Raw genomic sequence first — 24742 nt, 5'->3', positions numbered from 1 at the left:
AAGGTGACATATTTACAGGTATTACATCTGCTACAGTTGCAAGGGACAAGACTGGAGTATCAACAGAAAGTGCTTGGGGTTGTGACGACTTTACTATGTCAACCGAATGGTTGTTAAGGCGTTGGTAGGATGTGCTGGGCATTCTAGGGAATGAATCTCTGGTGAACGGGTCACGAGTGAGAACTTCTGCATGTTTGTAAATGATCCGGCGAACGGGTTGTAGAAGATAAAAGGGTAGCCCGAGATAGATGCGATCTTCAATAGTTGTAGCAATAGATAGGTGTTCCAGAGCTGTGTCGTTGGTTGGCAGCTGCTACTGTCGATGTAGGACAACAACGATGTATGGAATGGAAAAAGTTACTAAATTCAATTGACACCTGATGGAAGTCAAATTGTTTGGAATAAATAGGCCTACCTTTAGCTCTGAATAGTTGTGGAAATGGAATGGTGTTCTTGTTGTAGGAGGGTGTAATAGCCACTGTTTTCTCAGCCGAGCATTTATAACGCACCGTGTTACACTTTGAACCATCAGTGGTGTGTGACATTGAAGTATGTTTCCTGGGACTAACGCTTCCACGAATACCTCGCTCAAAGTCTGGTAGTGGTAATGGAATAGTTTTAGGAAGGCCGCACCACCATGTCCTTTACAAATGTCCGTTGCTCGTAACGTAATCTTGATTTGAGAGAACACTTTTGGATTGAGATACATCGCCCTCTACTTAACATTTGTTCGTGAGGGTGACCTTAACATATTACATACGTAAAATAATGTTTATTTAGGACACACAAGATACCGGATTATTCATTCAATATTTAACAAAAGACAGGAAAAAGGAGACAGATAATTGACTGCGTTTTAACTTTTTATTTGAGATAATTTACCATATTTATGGTTTATAATATTTCGCAGATATAAGAATGAATTGAATTGTTGAATTTGTTATTGTTTGTTTATTCTATGTAATATTACAATGATTCATGATTGTATATGTGTTTGTTTCTCATTTCTTCACAAATTTCACATAACTCGCAGGGAAGAGTCCTTGTTTTGTTTTTGTTCTACCCATGGCCCAACCGTTTTCAGAGTCTTGTCCTATCTGGATCAAATATTCACCTATAACAAAGAAAAACAGAATAAATAAGATGCACTTTAATCAGGTTATTCACAGGTACCTATATATTGCCAAGGCATGGTGGATTGCTTTGGTCCATTTGGAGATGGGGTGTTGGAGGTGTGAGCCGTTAAGTTCTTCTGACATTTTCAGTGGTGTAAGCAAATGGGGGGGGGGGCGCATATGCCTCCTATCTCCGTGGACAGTCGGGAGATTTTGTTCAGTTGGGAAAGAATTAGATCACTCCTCCGGTCCCGGGAAGCCCTTCGGAATGTGAGGGACTTGTACCTTCTTTTCAAGCTCATACAATAATTCAAAGACGACTTAACCACAACCTTGCGTTTAGATCTAACTAAATACATGATTTATAGTCTAACTATGACTGAGAATGGACAATTTGACTTAAATTTTGTTTTTTCTGAGGAAGGGTGGTGATGAGCGTTCTACATCGATCCTTAAAAAAATCCTGGATAAATATCTTTCCCTTCCATAGGTCATCTGCCATAAAATCATATTAAAAAAAATAAGCAGTGACACATAATGAACAAATTGAACCTACCCGTTCTTAGCCTAAGCTCATCCCAGTTAGCTGGTGAAAATTTATAGAGCGCCTTCACTAAGAATTCGCCATCTGTTGGTTTGAGTGCTTCCCTCGCGTCATTGTCAGCTTTATGACGATCATCTACGTGAATTGTTATTCTGGTGTTATCAGCATCTGATGGACTGACGTCGGTGCTAAAATCTGATTCTGTTCATAAAATAGAAATCATATTTACTATTTAAGTAATTAGTCACACCCATCCAAAGAAAGGGGAAAGGTGTAGTTCTCCCTAGCTACTTCTCATGATTCCCCCATAAACACTTACATTGGTAAACTGCAACAAAATCGCTTCATGATAATAATTCAGTGACGATCGTTTTGCCAATTCAAACACTGTGGTTATCACAAAATGAATACCATGCAATAGATATTTCGAAGCTCTCAAGCAAAAGCTGAAAAGTGTATTTTACGACTTCGAAACTTGTTAGACATGTTAGGATAATCTAGCAGTACTTGCGTCATCTACTGTATTAACCCATTTCAGAATAATTAGGGATACTTCCGGCCATAAAACAAACTATTGCCGCCAAAATAAAATCCAAAGAAATATCAGTCAGTTCAGATCAAAATGTCTAAGACAATATTTAAGAAACTTTACCGTCCGAACTGTCCAATGTTCGATCTTCTTCTTGGTATGTTTCATCTGTGAAGTCCTCTCGTCTTTGATGACAACTGCAGCTACGAACGTTCCAATCCTTCCTCTGCTTCTCGTCGTGTATCTGCGATGGTTCTCTACAATCACATCTTAGGCTATCGAGACGTTCGCTCTCGTCATGGGTGTTTTTCCCGAGAATTAAACCTGCCGCTACCCTACACATATGTTCAGAACTACCTTGCAACCCGCATTTATCTTCGTCTCTTGACTGCTTCGTATCATGCAAGGATTGATGAGAACGCAATAATCTAGAGGTAACCTCTTGACAAAACTTGTCTTCGGCTTGTGTAACTTGGTAGTTCTTCTTATGACTAGCGTCTTGGCCCTTTTTCTCTTGATCGGGTCCTTCATATACGCACCCGCAGTGATGCCTTTGATCATATTGTCGCCGACAAGTGTGGAAGCTGTTACAGATATCGACATTAGCAATGTTAGGAGGGTGATTTGAGGACCTAGTATCAACAAACAGCATCAGTTTCTTGGCGTCCATTAGCGCTGCTTGGTACCTAGTCGGGTTGGTTTTCTGTAAACGGCGCCACATGTTTTCTCCCAGTTGTTCGTATTCTGGGTATCTTCCAAGGAACCAACGAGCCAGACACTTATCAGGAGAGAACATTGTTTGAGGTGCTCTGTAGACGCACAAATCGTCATCTTCAAGCAGCTGGCAACATTCCGAAAGCCCGCAACGGTGATGACCGTGTCTACGATCGAAGTCGCCTGTGGGAGGATTTACACCATTGTTGCGTGGTCCCTGGTGATTTGGCTCTTGACTAAAATGGCAAAGATTTTCGTGATGGCAATTCGTCGTGTTCACATCTATCCTCTGGCGTATAACGGCATCTCCTTCTTTAACTTGTTTCCGTTCCTTGCTTTCTGAACTGTTGATCGCATTCTGCTCGTTCTTGTCACACGTTAATGGTGGACATACGGGTGACCATTGAGTATTCTTATAGAACGAAGAATAAGACTTCTTGGTGTTTTTGACTGGCGTGATATCTTGTTCGAAAACTGTTTCACCATTGTTATCAAGGCAACCTTTCTGTGTTTCTACACCTCCTGGTTCATGTGTATGCATACCTTTACTTTTGAGGTCGTTCTCTTTGCGCAGTTCAGAAAGATTTGCATATGAGGAACTGATCACTGAACTTTCATCTGTGATTGGCTTTTCGTCAATACTTGGCTGTTCATTATCACCGCGGTATTCACTCTGTAGCCTGTCATGAGCTGATGGTTCTCCTGCTACAGACGTGATGGCATTGCTGAAATTGTCCGTCGTTACGTTATTGATGGTTTGGCTTATGGCGTCCACTTTGCCAAAAGTGAGGTCATGACTTTGGTTTGCGTCTTGCAGTTGATTTGTGTCTCTGTTGTGGACTACTGCTGATGTCTGCGATGTCTCATTTACATCTACAGTGTTGTTGTCAATAGAAAATCCGGTAGATTTAGATGTATGTGCATATGCTGTCTGGATGTCACTCTTTGTTGTGACGTCACCTTGATATGAAGTTGTTGTTTCATCGGCTCTTGCGGAGACTTTAGGCGTGGATTGATTGACACTTAGTTGGCTTGAATTTGATTGGGTTGTCGAGTTCCGAGCAGACGGTTCTGTGACTCGATCCCATTGTCCACTGGTTTGCCGTTGCACACTGATATCAGCATTTCCGATATGGTTATTGGATTGTTGTCTGTGATGCGGTACGTTTGAATGGGGACGACTGTTGTGTTGATCACGTGGTTGAATCGCAGATTTACCATTGGTTGCTGTTTTCTTAGATTTACGAGAGACATTGGATAGAGAACTAACTCTCGTAGCGGCGCTGCTGTCACTCTCTGAACCTGAAGTGGATGAACTGTCTGAACTAGAAGAACTGGATATAAAATAAAATGAATAGTAGTCGTTCACTGCCAAATGCAATAAAATGCTTAACGACTTATACAGAAAGAAAATACCTACGAATCTAGGAATATTTCTTCAGGTCTGTTTAAGTCAACAACGATTACAGACAAGACAAAGTCAAGGAATGCAAAATTAAAAGGAGAAGAAGTATAATAAACCAACGTGAGTATCATCACATTTTCCAGTAACAGTTACCGCCAAGCAATAACTTAACCTTCTTCCCACATTGTACAGTTACCATGACTACAAATGCCGGCCATCTTTCTTACAATTGCCTACCTTTCTGATTCACTATCGGAGCTATCATCTTGATCTGAACTGGAGCCAAAAAGAGAAAGTTGGAAGAATGAGCCCGACGGTTTTTGTGGTTTCTGGCTTTCTTGGACGGTCTCGTACTCCTCACTACCTGCGATGAATTCTTCAAATGATGGCAGCTCTATGAAGGTATTAAGATTGAAGCTTAAAACCCACTCTTGGACGTCCATATCCGGATTAGCTTTGGTGACGTCATTATATGCTGCGCGGCTAGCTTCCAATAACCTGCATACAGAAAAACACATGTTAATAGATAAATTAAATTTACATTTTAGTTTCGGCAGATGGCAACAAGTTTAAAAGTGCACAACAAAATCAGTCCGGTATTAACAAATGTCACTAATCACGGGATGATAATTTTGTATAAACATGTGTTGTACAACATAATGTTGTACTGTTATTACTATATTGTTGGTGGTGAGGTTCAAAAAAAGGGCTGAGGTGTGGGATTTTACACCCTCTAACTCATGGAATCTCCCCCGTCAACAAGTTAAACGTACCGATATCATTGTTGTCTGCTTCAAGAAAATCAGTAGCCCCTATCAGCATTCATTTGAGAATTTTAGTAGGCTTATGCCTCCAAACAAACAAAAAACAACTTTCAAAAATCAGTTAAAAGAAGAATATGTTTCATTGCATAAAATTCGTAATAATTTTATTCCAATCCAAGAATGTTTTTTCTTTATATTCATCATTTCTTGTTCAAATAGCAAGTAAGTAAATTTAAAGTTTGTTTTCTGTGTACGGTCTGTTACACTGGTGCTCCTCCATTGTGTGTACACAGGCAACATCCTGACGTGATCTAAATGTACATGGAATACGAACACTAGGAAAAGTAGGGTATCAACCCTGACTAATATATTTCACCGTAATAATAATGACAGAATTACATTAACTGAAACATTGCTTACGTTGTTGAGGCCCCGCTCATATCCACCATCGTTATAAATGTTAATATCTGGTTTTTTAGGCACTGCAGACGAGCTGTTTCGATACCACGGCATCTTTCAAGCACTTTTTCCATTCCCTGTATAGTAAAAATACAACACACATATTAATCACTGAACAAACAAAAAGAAGAAAAAACAAGAGAAACGCCAACGACAGGGAGCACAGGCGTTACTTGTTTTATGGTTACTTTACTCGAGTCATCTCACAGTGTAACTATGACGTAACGATTACATCATAAGCCTAGTTACGCGTTGGCTACTAATGGGTTTTACTGTAAAGGAGATAGCAAATGAATATGAGCATAACCAATATGTTTGTAGGTATGTATTTTAGATCCTCCTGCAAGCAGGAACTCTCGAAGAAGCCATCATTGGCTTATCAAAGCCACAAGCTGACCGAAGTCAGCCTCTAGATTCATATTAATACAATCATATCCAATACACACATTTAAACGTTACGACACGTATTAACGCATTGCTTGTAATTCCTTTCCCCTCCCTCCTTCAATGTACGACAAACGTTATTTTCTTACCGAAAATAAATTTGTGCATTGTGCATTTGATCTATACTTGCTACAAGTCGTTTACCTCTTTAAATCAATAGGTATACTTCTCCTCTATGAGTATCAACTCATCTCTTGCAAACCCTCCTTATACATTATGCTCCTTATACATAATGCTCAGAGCAAATATATTAATATTAATTATAATAATGCTGCACATGATAATGCATCTTTTAAGAAGAATCTATACTTGTTAAAAGTCACTTACCTCTATATATCGATCCTTCACGTCTCCTTGACACGTATCGACACGCCTCTTATAGACCCTTCTCACATAGTTCTCTTGTATTGTCAGCTTATCCGCTCTGTTAAACAATCTGTTTTTTGTTGATTGGTTTACAAATTTCTCTTGTCTTTCATCGTCAGCAAATCGACGAGCCTTCTGAGCATCCTCGCTTAGTTTGTGGTAAGCCTTCAAAAGCAATATTTATTTATTTATATATATATATATATATATATATATATATATATATATATATATATATATATATATATATATATATATATATATATATATATATATATATATATATATATATATATATATATATATATATATATATATATATATATATATATATATATATATATATATATATATATATATATATATATATATATAATGACGGATACGTCCACGATATGTTGTGCTCCTCTACGAAAGAATCTGTATTAATGGGTTCAAGATCATTGGGGGTAAATACGCTAATTGATGGTTACTTACTTACGTTACGAACTATTTTCATTTTCAGTTCATTGACGAGCATTTAGCATTCTACTCACCGAGGATTATTGGTCTCAATATGACCAGTCCTTTGTATTCAAACCTACAGACTCTGTAGGTCCTTTGACGTTTAAAATGATTGTTTGTGCACGTGTTCACTGGTAAACGATTCCACCCTACCCCAGTGACCAGGCCTCCCCTTATCCTAGTGTTTGATCTGTCGGAATGCTACAGCTGAAGTAAGATTCGATAAACAAATTTGATTAATAAAGCTAAGATATACCCTGCCACCTACCTCTCGTACTCTGAGGGTTCTTTCGTATGCTTTCTTAAATTCTTCTGATGCTGCTTCAAACTCGTTCTCTGTCCTCTGAATCAGGTCCTGTCCGTTTTGGTCCTTTTGTCTGAAGTGTTCTCCAAGCCATCTGAAAATACCAACAGAACATTTGCTAGGCAAGGGAATAACAGGCTATTATTATAGACGTTGCTTAAATTCCACTGTGAACAAACTTTAAGTTTTCCTGGTAAAATTTGGTAACCAAAAGAGACAAAAAAACAACAACATAAAACTAAACAGAACAGAACAGAACAAAAACAAGCAAAACAAATGTTGGGAGAAAAACACAAGCATGTGCCTTAACTTGATCAATTAAAATCATATTTTGAGTTTTCATTCATATAGCCGTAATTGCAATAAACCTCCCCAAAATAATTAAAAATAGAATTGAAATATATACTTAATACATTTATTATTTTCACTAGAACGAGACGCCAACAGAATCTTGCACAACGCCAGTTCTATAGTCATGAGTCTTTATAATTTAAATATCTGCTTTATTTAAACGACAAGCTAAATTAATGGATTTTGTACTATAAAGATATAAACTCTCATGATGCTTAAATATTGTTTGTATGACTCACCCGGTCATATTTTCAGCGGGGCCACCGTCTCGACTAAGTCGATGACTACAATCTCTGTGGATTTCCGCTACCATAGACGCTTCTTGAAGGCAAGTATTCCAAGCAATGATAGTACTTCCGACTTCCCGACCTTGGAGAAACAGAGAAATAATAATGAACCAATCTTTAAACAGACACGAGTCTTCTGTCCCTAGTCCCTCCTCCTTCGTACTACATTTAGAGGCATTGAAGACTCGCCCCAAACCGCGTGCCGCCATCTGAGAAAGCTAACTTTCCGTTGCTTGCAAGTGAAGTTTTGTTCGTGTCGCTACAAAATGCAGACGGTAATGAAACGTGATACCTTGTTATCTTTTATCTAGACCTCAGATGTCCATCGCTGCTATGTACACTGTGTTGTGGGTATTGACCGAAGATACATGTATTGACTGTGCACTAATGTCTAGTTACAGACGGTAGCACGCTGTGTGTGTATTTTCTGGGATCGATTGTGGTGTCTAACATTTCTGTTACTAGGTCAGATTACCGGCATGAGACGTTTCTTTTTGTGCGCGAGTCTTCAATGCATTTAAGCGAAAATCGTATCTAAATCAGAATCATATAAATTAACTTAGGCACCTTGTTTGCAGTACACCTAACCTCCAACCATTAAACCCTACCGCACTTCCACATAAATCTATAAGATTTGTTATATCACTCGGAAAGAGAGACATAGATTTAGGGATAGAAAGGGAATATGATTTTTGGGATTACCATGAATGGAGTGATCGCTCCATCGTTCCCGCCAGCTGTCTAAGGACCTCGAATATCTCTCTTCGATCTCAGCCCGCTCCTGTATCATCTTAACGAAGAGCTCACATGATCTACAAAAGAAATTATAATTAATCATTTTGTTTTATATTATAAATGTAAACTTGACAAACTCTAACCAGGTGCGTATCCAGGAGGGGGCGTTGGGGGCGCGCGCCCCCCGGGTAAGAAAAGGAGGAGAGAAAAAAAGAGAAGAAAAAAGGGAAAAGGAGGGGAAAAAGAAAAGGAGGAGAGAAAGGAAGGGAAAAGAAGAAGAAAAAAGAGAGAAAAAGGAGAAAGAGAGAAAAAGGAGAAAGGGAGGGAGAAGAAGATAGCCAAGACTTCGGGAAGAGAAAGGGGAACAATCATAGTTAAAGCGCTTTTCCCTATTATATACACAGGGTAGCCAGTGACAGATCAAGGATTACGGAGGGGGTGTGCGCCTCACCCTACCCCTTACACCAACAACTCCATTTTTGACGTTTCCATGTTTCCTCTCTCACTATGTATCTATATAAATACTATATATGATCTATCATAACGCGTGTGTGTATGGACGCCTTAAACAATTGTACAATTGTGCTATATGGAACCAACTGTGGCTGGTCTTGAACTTGACGGGGTCGTCGGGAACATGACGCATTTCGGGAAGGCCCCCCCCCCCCGAGCAAATTTTCTTTATGACATTGCTAGTAATTTCAAAATAGACAATGCTTAGATGCAACTTACAAGGCCTGGGAAGTGTCATTTCCAGCGATCTGGGAGGCATTTTCGGCGAAAATTTTTCTTGTACGCTTCGCGCCAACTCATAGTGGCGCTTCGCTTAGATAGTTTGCATACAGGCTTCGCCCCTCCCTTAGCAATTACTCGGTACACGCCTGTTCGAATTTGTAAAGCAAAGAGCAGATATAACATCATATCAGTGAGCATTGAAATGCCTGTTCCACGATGAACAGCCTCAAAAACTGTCTATGTGTGTAGTCGAAGGCGTAGCCCAATTGGATTTGGGGCTGTAACGACTTGCCCGAAAAAAAGCCAAAATTTTTCGCGCGCGAAGCGCGCGTTCAACATATCGATGCCAATATCATATAAGCAAGCATCGGTCATTACATTGCATGGCATCGTGTACCGCACGGTCCGTGAAAGTAGCACAGTATACCGCCGGATGCTAATGTAAACAACCAAATGTCTTATGTAGATGGAGAAAAAGCATACAGATCTATTTATGTCAAACTCTCTTTTTCAGTAGTAATCGGCCAATCTTAGAACTTTATTTTAATTACCAGGAGATCATTTTTAAGCTATTCATTGCTATTTATTTTTCTTTCAGTAGGTCCCCGCAAAAAATGGGGAAAAAATTGGTTGCTGGGGGGGTGGGGGCTGCAGCCCCGCCTCCTACGGGACCTACGTCTATGTGTGTAGTGTTCGGTTACGATATACCTGATATCGGAAATATCTGCTATTTTTCATTTCCTTCAACCAAGTTTTATAATAGCCATAATAAGAGGTTTTAATATTTGTACACCAACAAATTAACTGTGTCTGAATTTTCGAAAAATTTCCTGACCAACATTCTTCATCATACTTTCCTCTACTCGTGCAATTTGTACCTGTCTATTAGGGGTTGAGGGAGGTCTTTCCCTATTGGTTGTCCATAGATTGAATTTTGTGCAACATTATGGGTATGTTTTCAAGTGATTTTTATTCACGAGAAATGGGAATTTTCAAATTCTCAACAAATAATGGGCTTAAAACCTTGAAAAGTGGGGCTTTCGGATATTGTGGGCCGTGACGTAGAATCGCATACAAAAGCAATGATCCATAGGACATGCAATGAGGTCGAACATAATGTGTGACTGGTGACAATCTTCAAAAAGGTTATGGATGGAAACAAAATTGGGAAATACTTGGTTCTCAGGCAAAGGTGTACATTTGGTTGCTCATTTTCAAAGCCCGAGAAGTGTCATTTCCGGTGATCTGGGGGTATCAAAACCAGAAATTTTCTTGTACGCTCCGCGCCAACCGATGGTGGCGCTCCGCTTAGATAGTAATTCGCGCCCCCCGGGTTAGAAAATCCTGGATACGCGCCTGCTAACCATAGACTTTGTATGATGGAGGTGAGGATGGATTAGCATCCGATGAGGAGCTATCAAATACCGCAACACATACGGTATGCAGTTATCTGTGATTGTAAAATACGGCTACCTTATACTAAATCAATTCACACAGTCGCTTGCCAGATTTCGTCCAATTATAATAACTAAAACGCATGAATATTTGTTTTCTTAAAAGGAAGGTAAACATTATCATATGCGTTCGCCACCGCTACTTAAATTACGGATGGTCAATAAATAGGAAGCAGGTCACTTCGCCCAACAACCATTTCGCCCAACTGCCATTTCGCCCAACCTTACCATTTCGCCCAACCAGCCTGGTCATTTCGTCCAACCAGCCTGGTCATTTCGCCCAACCAGCCTGGTCATTTCGCCCAACCAGCCTGGTCATTTCGCCCAACCTTGATTAAATATGATACTTCAAAAGGAAACGCTCGGGAATTGTTACAGGATACGAACCGAATATAAGAAAACTCGAAGATGATCCGTGTACGTGTTAGGGGTTAGGTTTGATAGTATAAACGTTCGAATATTAAGGAATATTAAGGAAACTTGAAGTCCTTTACTTTGTATAACTTAAGTAAGAAAACGTTCGGGAATTGTTAACGTTACGGGATATGAACCGAATATTAAGGAAACTTGAGGATGGGTCAGTGTGTTAGGGGTTAGGGTTGATATGTTTTTATGAAGACCGATTCCCCTTTGTTTGTATAAATAATATAACTTCCATTGTATGCGTAACCGCCTAAAGTAGTGTAATCCTCCCATTATACCCGAAATAACTGCTCAGACTCCGATCGATATCGAGCGGACCTCACTATATTTACCTACCACGAAGTAACATAACCCAAAATAAATCAAATTGAACTAGTAAAATAGAAAAAGTAATATTATTCTGACTGAATATTAGTAATAAAAGGTTGGGCGAAATGACCATGCTGGTTGGGCGAAATGACCATGCTGGTTGGGCGAAATGACCAGGCTGGTTGGGCGAAATGGCAGTTGGGCGAAATGGTTGTTGGGCAAAGTGACCAGAAAGCAATAAATAAACTGAAACATATCTTTTGGACAAAACGAAACAATGTTTTTTTGCCCCTTAAGTCGATTCCCTTCCCTACTCCGTTTCGCAACTGACTAATATCTGATAGTCTTTCATACGGCTTCTTTTATCGCTGAATTAGCTGCACACATATTTTACCCCCAACAAAACCTACAAAATATATTCCGACATTTACTCACCCCTGGCCTTTACGAAGCTCATCCAGGACCCTCTTGTAGCCCCCCAATTCCCAGAATATTACATCTTCCATTTAGGTCTTATACCAAGTGGATTCAATGGCGGCTCTATGTCCTTCTTGAGTGCTACATCTCAAACATCCCACGAGCTTCTCGACGATATGTAAACAAATTTACTTGAATACTTTTGGTCTGTCTTTGTGACGTCGTCGGTGTTATGGTGATGTGTTTAGGCGCCATTTCGTCAACGTTAAAGTACGTAGTCTCATCGTAACGCATTGGACATTGCGTTATTACGCGTGTTCCCTAACGCCAGGCGCAGACATGCTACATCGTACGCGCCCTCAGTTGTTCATATATCACTGATGTCTGTTATTCAGGCGTATATATGCGCGTATATGGAATGTACGCTTTCCAAACATCTTGTATAGCGCCGAAGGCGCTCAATTGATGACTCCTATACTTTTTACATGGTAAGGCTTCATTTTAGTAAGAAGTCAAGTATCTAGCGAATTCTGCGCGTGTAACACATCTCTAGTACCCACTGACATTATCGCATGGAAGCCTCAAGATGAGACGCCTACAAGGGGCGATTACGGATGCCTATAAGTGGCTAAACCACACTTATTATACGACGCAAATTACAGTGTCTCTTCCATATAAAATCAGATATACATCAAATCTACGTAAGTTTGTTATAAATCTTCGTCGACTGACCTCGCCATCAATTATGTTAGCGCGCATGCGAGCTTGACAGTAAGAAAATGAGTAAATCTACACAAGACTAACCTGATTATTCATGTTGTGAACAAGCATTGGTAGATATTACCAATGGAACTAACAAATACTACAAACTGCAATAAGCCGCGTTACCGCGTTATCGCGTTAATTCTTACAACTAAACAGGCGCGCGTTTACTTTGCGTTTTATGTATGAAAATAAAGATGTCACAAACACAGTTAGCCTAAGTAGTTCTCTATTCCCATAGTAACGCGGCATGCTAGCGTTTGTCTGTGTATTGAACTAGTACTAGTAGGCCTACACCAACATAAGCTTTGATTAAATTCTGTATTGAGATCGTTCCCAAAATATATTCTGTTTGTCTGTTGCTTTTCCTTTGCATCGATTAGGCTTCCAGGGAAGTGTAATTTATCAAAGAAAATATAGATAAATAAATGTTCCACAGTTTGGGATGTAGGTCATAATTGATTCCTGATATCTATGTTTCGATTGTTCGATATATCATGGGTGGTAAGACATCAAAACCACGTCCGTCATCACAAGATGAGACCAACACATCGTCATCATTGCCAGGGGATTCCTCCTCGGTGACCGACGAACATGACACGAGGACGAACTCGGTCAAACGGAAATATTCGCAAGAAAGGTAACGTTATGTGAATAATCAAAATATATGTCTCATTCTGTTTGAAAGACCATATTAAGGTATAATTAATATATTTCTGCATATGATCATTGTACCATGGTAACTTATGGTTACTTATAACCATGGTTACTTCGACGATATAACTATCTTAGAGATTTGGTGTTGATTAAGATACATTTACTAAACCTATTGGGCTTTTTCCGTGACATCGTAACATTCAGACGAGAGTTACCTCATCTTAAGTAAATCACGTTAGCTTGAATTTTCCATCCGTTAATGGGTCGATACACTACTGAATGTTCATTTGATCTTGAATGACAAGAGGTATAATAGACGAGACAAATTTTGTGAATGTGACATGTTCAAGTTGTTTATGAACGGCTCAATGACTATGCCTATGTCCAGATATATGAGTCGCGAGGATTTGAAAATGTACTATAGCTGGGAAATTACTTTTACATCATATCAAGGAATATAAATGGTAATCGAGACCGAGTGTTCGGGACGGGTGTCATGAAGCATACCCCTACCCTACTCCAATCTTCCCCACACCTCCCCTACGCCAATCCTCCCCACGCCCTAGTACTTTTAAACTCTTTGAGAAGTTCCTATTTCGTCACGTTGTCATCTATATCGTGTTCGTTATTCTCTCACTCTCTCTCTCCAAAGTATTTCCTCGAACGACGATGAAAGTGAGGATTCTCCTATCACTTCAGGACGAGGTAACAAAACTTCTCAAATGAAATCAGAGTTATGAATTATTGGGCACAATTCTCAGATAGGCCGGCACACAATTATTATGAGATAGGGTGCCTCACGTGTTGGCGTTCATTTTATCAGCTGCATATCAGGTTATATGTTGACAGAGTAGCGTAAAATAACTTGTCATTCAATGGACTGTTTTGTAATCGACAGTTTATGTCAACAGTAAAGACAGGATGATTCGAAAGTTTGCCGTGCGAAGGGGCAGGGGTGAACAACTGATTAAATTGGGAAGTAGTGAGTTCACTGGGAGGAGGTTGTATTCATATACTCTGGGGAACTCATGAACTAGTTCTTGAAATGTACCTGGTAATCTATATCTGCTCTCATTCGTTTTTTCTTGTTTTGGTTTAATTTGTACTGTCCGCTATACTTGCCTCCCAGAATGTGCAGAAGAAATTCCTTTCACCGTTGAAAAGTTTGAAGCTCGACCACGAAAATACTTGATGACGTCACAATCTGCGCCTCTTTTGAAAGATACCAGCAATTGGGTAAAGCGTCAACATGATCACACGAGGACCACTGATAATATCCCACCTCTGACACCAGAGTCAAAGAACATGCGCATTCTGTATGAGCAGGAAAGCCCTTTCATGATGACGATACAAAATTCACGCTCGTCAAACATGAGAGAAACAGACCGTGTACGCTTACCGGAACACGAATGGCAGGACGCTTGCACTGAAAGTCTACGGAAGGCACTATTCATTCAACCACAACAGGTAAGTAGTCTGGATTAGTGTTACAGTTACATAGGCTACCTCGAGTTATCCAAAATAGAAAACTAAATTGACAATTCATAATTTTCTCATGCCTTGACACCTCAAGCTTTTTTTATTTAATGATTTAAAAACAATGATTACGACGATAGTACGAAGGTCCGGGATTCGAGTCTAACCTTGGCCTAATGAGTCCCGGGATGAAGCCAGTCGTGGAGCGGAAATTTCTACTAGGCCTACTACTACTACTACTACTACTACTACTACTACTACTACTACTACTACTACTACTACTACTACTACTACTACTACTACTACTACTACTACTACTACTACTACTACTACTACTACTACTACTACTACTACTACTACTACTAATACTACTACTACTAATACTACTACTACTACTTCTAATAATAATAATAATAACAATAATAATAATAACAACAACAACAACAACAATAATAATAATAATATAATAATAATAATAATAATAATAATAATAATAATAATAATAATAATAATAATAATAATAATAATAATAATAATAATAATAATAATAATAATAATAATAATAATAATAATAATAATAATAATAATAATAATAATAATAATAATAATAATAATAATAATAATAATAATAATAATAATAATAATAATAATAATAATAATAATAATAATAATAATAATAATAATAATAATAATAATAATAATAATAATAATAATAATAATAATAATAATAATAATAATAATAATAATAATAATAATAATAATAATAATAATAATAATAATAATAATAATAATAATAATAATAATAATAATAATAATAATAATAATAATAATAATATATTTAGCTTTGGAAACTTTGGAAGGTGAAATCCTGCCACTACCAACAAATAGGATATAGTAATATAATAACAATGAAAATTAATGGAAAAAAATAATGTATTCTGAGTAGAAATAACAACGATAGAAATGTCTCGTGTTATTTTAGAGATCTTCATTCTCATTTGTAGCCCGATGGACGAGTTCTAGGAACAAGGAGTGCGCCCACGAGTTTGGACAGAATCGAGACAGTTAGAGCGACCTCACCTCACTTAAAGAGGGAAATGCCTCGAACCGACCGAAGACACTCCATCTTGTCTTCTTTAAATTGTCACCTTGACGTCATACCAGAAAGAGTAGAAGATGAGAAAGAAAATCCAGACGATTATGAATATTCAGAGATGGACATATATTTTTGAATTTGATGAAAATATTGCTCTTTGTGGAATTTATATCATGATATTAATCGATCTCCATCGTCTGAAGTTTTACCGCAACACCGAAAATCATGCGGTACATTTAAAATTAATTTCCGGTAAAGTAATCGTTTCCATTTTTAGCTTCGTGTGACACTGAGATGTTAAAAATAAATATGTGACGGTATTTACGAACGTTAGTATTAAGTTTATATATGATTAGAAATGTTCGATCAAGGACTTAATGAAGTAAAACCATTCAAATGAAAAGTGGACATATTCGATTGCTCTCCGACCTCGATATTTAATTTTCGTCCTTTTTTTGCCTCTAAATTTCAGTGATCCGCAAAACTCATAAGTGCGTTAAAGTCCCGAAACCTTTTCGTTGTGATTTCTTACTGTTTTTCACGAACTCAAAGAAATTGACGAGGGATCTCTTCAAGAAAATTAGTAATACGCGTATGATTACTCTGTACGAAGGCAAATTCTGGATAGGATGACTGATAATGGGAGGTAAAATGTTATCCGTCGGTGAAAATGTGTTATCTTTTGCATACCACATTTGAGTCCAACGCTCATGCCGTTTAATCAAATGAAATACATAAATCAGTGGCATAAGATCTCAGAGCTCGTGGTGTAAATGACCGTATGTTATGACCAGTGCAGACCCGTTACCAGAACGTCTAACGGATGTTGGGGCGCCATTAATTTCAGAAAGGACAATATCTTGGTGTCGTGTAATTTTTGTCTCAAGTTTGTACATAGTTATGGTTGATGCACGAATGGGGAGGCTGCATTACTTAGTCCACATAGGATGGGTTGGGGAGGGACACGACCCTGTTTGGCTACGGGATTGATCAATGGCGAACGCAGATCTTGTGTGGAAGAGGAGAATCAGGGCCGGTAGCTAAGCATCGGTAGATATCGAAAATTCTGCCCCTTAAATTGAAAACAACGATAAATCTTTCCACTGTTGACTTTGGTTTGAGCCAAATTATGTATGTGCCACAAGTTGTTATAGTAGACCCTGGATCCGGCCACTGTGCTGACAGTCTTCTTTTAAATAAATCATTAAAGAGTAGAAGCTTTCATTTTATCCTCGTTTGCACCATCGCAGACCTGTCAACCTGTTTGACCACAAAATAGGGAGAATAACATATTTTTTCATGGCCAAAACATAGGGAGAACAAGGGGAAAATAGGGAGGTTGGAAATTTTCAACTGAAATGATATAAATACTCCTAAATAAGTTAGTCTACTTATGCAATACGGTGAGAGAATCATCCAATCAGTGTTTCTTGTTGTAGTTTACAGCAGCTCGCTTCGCTTTCTACAAGGTTTCTTTAGTAGGCTTCCATTTGAAACAGGGGACTCTGGGTACTGTGACTTCATGTGCTAAGATAGAGTCCCATCAAGCTTGAGACTTGACCGACTGCCTGTCTTGTTCTTGGGAACTACACTGAATAGCCTTTCCTGTTCAGCGTTACTGTGGGGAATTACTTATAATTTTTTTTTTTTTTAACAGCATAGGACTAATTGTTGGCTATTTTCAGAAATGTCGCAAATGATGAAACATTAAAAAACCCGGAGAATGGAATATGAAACCGGGAGATTCGGGTGAAAACCGGGAAACTCCCGGTAAAACCGGGAGAGTTGACGGGTCTGCCATCGTGTCAGAATTGAGACCGTTTGAGGTCTAGCCGACCTCCTGAGAAAAAGATTCCACCGTATCGGTCCTACTAATTAAGCAGTGGTTGCAGTCCACATTCAAGAAATCACATTTTCATTGGCAATATTGATGTTGTTATAGAAAACCTTTCAGTGATTTCTAAGCACCTACTGGAAGAGGATGTGAAAATCGTTTTGTGATTGGCGACTAGCCTTTTAAATTATGTAAATGAGCCTTGTGGTATTACACTGATTGGGTAATGAAGTACTGTCACATGATCCAAAGTGTTTTGTATTGGTTTTTAAATTAAAACATAATGCATGCCAGTCCTGGGAATCAATAACAATTGTTGGTGAAAAACACACCCTTCCTTTAAAACTGCTCTCATTAAAATGTCTGGTGTACTAACTGACAATAATCAAGCCTAAAGTTAATTACTGCATAATCAAAAAATGATAACACAAAAAAAACAAAAAAACTCGAACATCCTGTACTTTGTCAATTTATTTTTCAACAAAAATGTATCATGTAGTCTGTCATGAAGTGAAATGTGATGCATTTTAAAACAATATCTAAGAAAACATAATTGTCTTCGAACCCCTCCCCCCCCCCCGAACCCCTTAAAAAAATAAATTCTGTAAACAAAACATTGCATGACTCAGTTACTGTTTCCATAAGTTGTTTTTCTTTGAGTAAGATGCACAACATGTGTAATCAACCGTCCCCCCCCCCACCCCCTGCAAAAAGGAGAAAAAACACTAAATATTGTGAACATTCTAAGTTGAGATTCCCAGACACATTCAATTCCCAGTTTGTCAATCACATTGCAGACATAGCTGACTTCTACAAACGGTGACAACGTTACCAAAGACCAAAGTGAAGGATTGACATTAATCATGCGTGATAGAGACAGAGTTTGCAAAAAGTTATTATAGTTGCATTTGTGTCTCCATTAATTAAAATGCATGATTGAGATCAACAAGAGGAAAGATGAATGAAACAGGAAGGGTAAACAGTAATAAAACAATTGTTTATGAAGAAGGCAGAAAAACAGAGAAAAATACGATATCGAAGTTTAAACTGACGTTAAAATATGGCAAGAAAGTATGTTACTATCAAACCTCTTAAGCCCTTTTTTTTCCCTTTTTGATTCATGGAAAGTGTAAAAAAATTGCACATGCATTACCACAGTAAAGATGCAAACAAAATCAATGTGGGAATAAGTAACAAATGCGTAGTAGGGGTGAAGATAGTAGAGGTTGAATGGCCAATTTTGAGATGTCCAACTGTTTAAAGGCATTGAAGACTCGCCCCAAACCGTGTGCCGCCCTCTGAAAAAAGTTAACTTTCCGTTGCTTGCGAGTGAAGTTTTTTTCTTGTCGCTACAAAATGCAGACAGTAATGAAACGTGATACCTTGTTATCTTTTATATAGACCTGAGATGTCCATCGCTGCTATGTACACTATGCTATGGGTATTGACCCTAGCTGCATGTATTGACTGTACACTAGTGTCTAATTACTGACGGTAGCAAGCTGTGTGTGTATTTTCTGGGATCGATGGTTGTGTCTAACACTTCTGTTACACCTCATTCTAAATTAGGTGAGATTACCAGCATCAAAAGCTTCTTTGTGCTCGAGTCTTTAATGCCTTTAAAGTATGTTAGTATCCATGCTCTGTGGCACTAACATATATATTACATCATGATGGTGCCACCTGGAACATTTTGACCAAGTTCTGTGATTGTGTAACAGGAATTCTGTGGCTTATTTGATGCTTTCATTGCTATACTTGGTAAAAGACACTCGATGCAAGAGAGGAGAAGATACTGATTTCAAGAGGACTCCCTCACTCTCCTTCCACACCCTGTATGACTTGGCATTTGTCACTGGAGGCATCTGGGGGATAAAATAGGTTGAGTCAAACCCTGATTCCTTTCTTAAGAGCACACATCTTCATATTTTGGGTCACATGATCTGTTTTTGAATCTCATCTCAGACGAGACTGCCAGAGTTGTTCTTCCTTCAGTTCGTACTGTTCCTTCAAGTAATCATAGTCTTCCGTATCCAAGGAGTGTCCGAGGAGAAGATACAGGGTGAAACCAGAGGCTAAGAGGAAACGATCCCAGCACATCATCTGAAAGTTAGAAGCAGATCAATGTCAATGGATGATCAGGGTTGAGTTTATAAGCTACTGGATAACATGAGGTGACGATACGAAATTCCAACTGTTAATTATCAACAAGTCGATAACTTGGAAATAACTCATAATCAAGTTTTAATGAGCAAAGAATTAATTTTTCCATTTGTAAGAAAGTCGAAATATCTTGGATACTGTAAGGGAGACTGATTTTATGAGATATTTTGTTCTAACAGCAAAAGTACTGTCAATCCATTCTACATGCATTGACCTTATTTAACGATTAATCACAGTTTTAAATGCAATCGATAAAAAAGAAAAGAAAGATGTATGCAAAAAAACAAATATATTTCTTAAAAGTCATTTCTGTTTGGAAATTTGGTTGATATAATTATTTGAATAGCTCCCTCTTCACTGTATTTTGATTGGTAAGAGGTCTCATGATTGCACTGTAAAATCCTTCACTTAACTCTCTTGTGAACTTGGAAGTCTGGGTTAAAAGGAGGGAATGGGTAGGACTGATTAGTCTTATCTGACATAAGTTGTTCCGATTCTAAAAGCAATTGGGGGTTTGGGGTGGAGGGGGGGGGGGCATTGTCTTCCAAATACTACTGATTTGTCTGATAAAGGTACTCCATGAATGTTGTTCTTATCTTGTAGTACGATTTATACATCAACATTTTGATACTTCTGAATGCGTTGACATAGAAGTACAGAACTTACACAAATGTTGTGTTAAAGCAGCATTTTGCTTTTGGTCGCCGTTTTCTACTTTTTTGACATGTCCATCAAGTTTTTTACATATATCAATCACAAAACAGCAAACTAAGATATCAGCCAAGTTTTTCCCTGCCAAAATCGTTAATTGGCGAGTAATTAAGGATATTTGCAGATAATGAGAAAAGTATCCACGACAAAATTCCACATTTAAAATTAATCGCATACAGTTCCCCAAACCCACTAGTTTGAATTCAACCAATCAGAGATCCAGGTTTAGTTATGAGCCATTACTAAAAATAGATTCAAGACTTTGCGTTGGTACAGCCAGGGAGTTGTTATGGAACTCCCTGGTACAACTGCCATATAGACTGTACACAAATCAAGCATGGTGCTGTATTACGTATTGGTCAATGATGTTCGTAGTGTTTAAATATTCATATTATGGGCGAGGTTTATTGGGATCCCAACGAAAAATATCTTGGAGAAAAACAAAGTTGAAAGTTGCAAATTTTTCGACTTTTATGCCACCATTTGAAGTAAGATTTAAATAGATATATAAGCTAGTTATGTATGTCGTTATGGCATAGTGGAGTCAGTGAGGTTGAGAAAAATCATAGAAAAGGACGCAAAATGCTGCTTTAATACTTACAGGAATAAACCATAAAACAACCAGAAGGCTCGAGGAGAGAGGATGGCGGAAATGTTGAAAGAGTCTTCGGTGTTCCTCAGACTTTTGATACAGAGGGGAAGGCAATCCAAGAATGCTGTAGTAAACCTGTTAAAAAGATAAATTGTGGAAAAGCAGAATGCAATCCAAGAATGAGCTATCATAATTTATAACCCTGTTAAGTGATAATAGTTGATGGTAGGATCTGAAAAAAAATTGCAATAGAAAAAAACAGCTGCAAAATCGTGACAGCTGGTAGGTAATATATGTTAGGCCTAATATAAGGCATAAATTACACCATTTACAGTAAGATTGTTTGTTGTTTAAACAGTTTAATGAAATAAATCGCCATAGCTGATCTCATTAATACGTGCAAACATACAGTATATCACAGTTCACAACAGTATCCACCAAATCGACCACTTCTTTTCAGGGATGAATAAGGAAAAAGTTTAGCTTTGGTATGTCAGAGTTCCAAAAAAACATTATTAAAAAATATAGAAACTTTTGGGTGTAGTTTAGTGTTTCTTACTAATGTTTCTAGAAGTACTTTTGCAAGATGTCCACACTCAAAGATAAGCTTTATGTCGAGAAAGCTACAGTACTTTACTTAAAGCATTAATTGATAATCGTTTAGGATATCATTTTTAAATGTTATTACATTTTTTTTTATATTCTAAATTAATTTAGATAACTGAACCACCACATGCTAATTTTCACCACAATCATGGATTAAATTCCAAACTAATTTGTCCTTGATTATTTTGCAATGACAAACTCACCATTTCATTGGAAAGCAATAGAGTCTTTTGTTTATAGATACTAAATGTTTATATTGCTTTGCGCCATCTGCCTTGCAGAGAATTTACAACCTGTACAGTTAGCTGCATTCTTTGACAATCGAGCACAAAATAAATTGGATGCCTACAGTACCATCATCCATTGAAAAACTTACCTGTAATGCATACAGTATATATTAATTTTGGAACGATAATATAGTTGAATAAATAATTTAACAGTGTTTTTATTTGATAACAATCTCCAAAATTAATCAAATTATGAAGGTCTACTGTAGATTAATTGAGTTTCTTTTTCTCAAATAATTTCTAATTAGCTATTTTTTTTTAATAAGCTAAAAAAAAAAGAAAAAAAAAAGGAGTGTTAGCTGTTAGGTCAGTGGTTAACGCCATTAAGGTCCCGAGTTCGAGTCACTCCAAGATTAATGTATGTCATCCAGTTACAGAGTTGTTGACAATTGACAATTCTGTAATCATGGATGTAAATATGAATCTAAGAGACTGACTTCGGTCGGCTTGTTTGATAAGCCAATGATGGCTTCTGCGCAAATTCCTGCTTGCAGGAGGATCTAAGATACATACTGTACATACAATTATGGAAACCCAGAAAGGACTAAATATTTGAAAGTGTGATATTATTTTTTTACCTGCTTGACACCCATAAGCTCGGCATAATCTAAAGTCAAGCACACAGCCAGGACTAACAACCAGGAGATGGCATGAACCGCAAAACACAGGAAAGACGAAAACGAGCCAGGCGAAACCTGGAATTGCCAGATTGGGCTGCACGGAAATAATGGCTGCCACCAACTACAGACAATCTGAGATAAAAGAAAAGGAAAGAGAGGGAGGTTGAGAGAGAAAATCAGAGAGGAGTAAACAAATGAAGTGTTTTCAGATTCATGTTTTTTGATACTTACTTCCTGTGAGAACCTGTACAAAATTACTGTACAACCCATTCACAGTAAAGAAGTGATGGGGTACATAGTCATGACAGTATAATATAGTTCTTGTAGTAAAGCAGGATATTACAGTACTTACTGTAGCTTGTTACATGTGCCGAGTAGCTTACTGTTCTAAATGTTTTTGAGGGGTTTTTTACAGATGAAAAGAGAAGAAATATTGTGCTGTACAAGCAATGTAATCTGGGAAATGTGTTACTGAGGTCAGATTGTAACACAAAGAAGTGTCCTTCGAAACTTAAACTTTCAACTTATTTAAAGTAATCGAACGATGATTTATTGATGAAACATTATTAAGTACAAGCTTCAATTAGTACAAACATTATTAATTTAACTGCGGCTTCCTTCAACAATCTTGATTAATTGGGATGTAATGTAGTAATTAATCCTACTTTAACTAGGCCTAAAGTTAATCTGGCACTTAAACCTGCTTGATCTTACTTTCTCGTATCAAATAACCTCATTCATCTACAGTACATGTAGATCATGTTTAGTATGATTTGTCAAGCAGGTAAGGCTAGCAATGCCTTCGTAAAGCTGGCAACTAAACAGTGCTGGTGATGTTCAGTAGCTTATATGTTAACAAAGGCTGTGAAAATCACCTGTAATGCTAAGGATGTAGCGATGACATAGAGAGAACGAGTAAGAACTCCAAAGCCTGTTGAATGGATTATCTGCTTCCACCAACTTGAAGCCATAAGTGTATGTTGCAGGATAAATAATACTATGAGACAGACATCGATTATTGTGCTTACAACCCAGGATGAATCTGTGGAAATAACAATTGTTAACATGTATAGCTGATCAGCATCATTAGTACAGTACTTTGGAAAATTTGTCATGCTATGATTAGGGTCAATACTGTCATGATTCTCTTTGAATCAGAGTCAACTGAGGCCTTCTCAAGTTAAAGCTAAATGGGTTTCAAAACTTATAAAATCAAATCATAATTTTTGGCTACTTTTTGTTTGCCTGCTCAGTGCTTTAAGTTAAATTACAGTTGGTCCTTTTTATACTGGGCTTGTCTTTTTTAGTAATAATTTCATACAAGAACACTTTGTAAGTTAATACAGATGGACTTCGCATTTTGTAAACGATGTTGTAGAGTGTAAGGAATGGTGTCGAGGATACTATTAGCTCCTGCTATCCGTACATGTTACCACATTAACATACTATTACTATACAGTAAAGTAAGGTTAGGCTATATCGAAATGCACGGATCTGTTGTAAGTTTAGTAGCAGGCCACAGATATTTGTGAATTGAGGTCTAACGTAGCACGAGCGTTGAAATATAATTTAATAGAAGATAAACAGTATACATAATTGTCAAGCTTCAACTTCCAAATCTAAAATTAATCATTTGTCAGCATTGATACCTTTCGTTGTACGCTCTTGGCATAGAACACCGTTAAACTGCTCACTACCCGAATGGTAAAGAAAAACTGCGAACTGTACTACCGACAGGAAACAAAACGAGAAGCCCACTGCTGAAATCAGGCAAAGCACGGCAGTTTTTACCACATTCATTATGAAAGTCCAAAGATGTTTCGATCCAAACCACTTAGCGAAGTCGATTTTATTTTCGAGGGACCCGCGCAGCAGCAACGTTCAAATCATTTCAAAACAATAGCTGAATAAAGATAACCTGGGAAAGTACAATGACCTTTGACCTTAAATGAGTAGACTCAAAACATAAACATTACCCTTGGCCCGTCTGTGCACCCTTTTCAAATCGCACCAGCTGGTACACAGAAACTTACGTACACTATAATGATGTGGTTCGACAGATGTGAGATAAAATATGGT

The 24742-nt window shown here is 37.8% G+C and overlaps 3 protein-coding genes and 1 long non-coding RNA gene across 4 annotated transcripts in view; 2 read left to right on the top strand and 2 right to left on the bottom strand.

The window, feature by feature from the left end:
* LOC139969477 (uncharacterized) overlaps positions 1-24742 on the top strand; it is a 128081-nt gene that overhangs the window by 38297 nt on the left and 65042 nt on the right. The gene's annotated exons all lie outside the window — the stretch shown is intronic.
* On the bottom strand, positions 851-12024 carry LOC139969471 (uncharacterized). Its single transcript, XM_071974494.1, has 10 exons — positions 11878-12024; positions 8489-8598; positions 7739-7868; positions 7113-7242; positions 6302-6505; positions 5492-5607; positions 4545-4805; positions 2312-4236; positions 1672-1860; positions 851-1114 (listed from the first exon to the last, which is right to left on the bottom strand). Exons 1-10 carry the CDS (start codon positions 11946-11948, stop codon positions 1002-1004), a joined length of 3249 nt encoding a protein of 1082 aa, XP_071830595.1. The 5' UTR covers positions 11949-12024; the 3' UTR covers positions 851-1001.
* LOC139970165 (uncharacterized) lies at positions 12844-16178 on the top strand. Its single transcript, XM_071975807.1, has 4 exons — positions 12844-13261; positions 13931-13983; positions 14408-14745; positions 15759-16178. Exons 1-4 carry the CDS (start codon positions 13119-13121, stop codon positions 15984-15986), a joined length of 762 nt encoding a protein of 253 aa, XP_071831908.1. The 5' UTR covers positions 12844-13118; the 3' UTR covers positions 15987-16178.
* On the bottom strand, positions 19612-24578 carry LOC139969476 (nurim-like). Its single transcript, XM_071974500.1, has 5 exons — positions 24313-24578; positions 23539-23705; positions 22622-22795; positions 21160-21285; positions 19612-19787 (listed from the first exon to the last, which is right to left on the bottom strand). Exons 1-5 carry the CDS (start codon positions 24461-24463, stop codon positions 19641-19643), a joined length of 765 nt encoding a protein of 254 aa, XP_071830601.1. The 5' UTR covers positions 24464-24578; the 3' UTR covers positions 19612-19640.

This window comes from Apostichopus japonicus, chromosome 7, assembly GCF_037975245.1.
Source record: "Apostichopus japonicus isolate 1M-3 chromosome 7, ASM3797524v1, whole genome shotgun sequence".
NCBI lineage: Eukaryota > Metazoa > Echinodermata > Holothuroidea > Aspidochirotida > Stichopodidae > Apostichopus > Apostichopus japonicus.
Note: the sequence above shows the minus strand (reverse complement) of the source record. Positions and strands in the feature narration are given on the sequence as shown.

What these genes read in the sequence shown, in the direction of transcription:
- LOC139969471 (XM_071974494.1), bottom strand. Translation starts at nt 11,948, where the DNA reads ATGGAAGATGTAATATTCTGGGAATTGGGGGGCTACAAGAGGGTCCTG. An exon ending in GAGCGATCACTCCATTCATG is followed by an intron (nt 7,869 to 8,488) that starts GTAATCCCAAAA and finishes TGTTTCTCCAAG; the next exon opens with GTCGGGAAGTCGGAAGTACT. An exon ending in CCCGCTGAAAATATGACCGG is followed by an intron (nt 7,243 to 7,738) that starts GTGAGTCATACA and finishes TGGTATTTTCAG; the next exon opens with ATGGCTTGGAGAACACTTCA.
- LOC139970165 (XM_071975807.1), top strand. Translation starts at nt 13,119, where the DNA reads ATGGGTGGTAAGACATCAAAACCACGTCCGTCATCACAAGATGAGACC. An exon ending in CGGAAATATTCGCAAGAAAG is followed by an intron (nt 13,262 to 13,930) that starts GTAACGTTATGT and finishes CTCTCTCCAAAG; the next exon opens with TATTTCCTCGAACGACGATG. An exon ending in TATTCATTCAACCACAACAG is followed by an intron (nt 14,746 to 15,758) that starts GTAAGTAGTCTG and finishes TCTCATTTGTAG; the next exon opens with CCCGATGGACGAGTTCTAGG.
- LOC139969476 (XM_071974500.1), bottom strand. Translation starts at nt 24,463, where the DNA reads ATGAATGTGGTAAAAACTGCCGTGCTTTGCCTGATTTCAGCAGTGGGC. An exon ending in CTACATCCTTAGCATTACAG is followed by an intron (nt 22,796 to 23,538) that starts GTGATTTTCACA and finishes CTTTTATCTCAG; the next exon opens with ATTGTCTGTAGTTGGTGGCA. An exon ending in TTGTTTTATGGTTTATTCCT is followed by an intron (nt 19,788 to 21,159) that starts GTAAGTATTAAA and finishes TCTAACTTTCAG; the next exon opens with ATGATGTGCTGGGATCGTTT.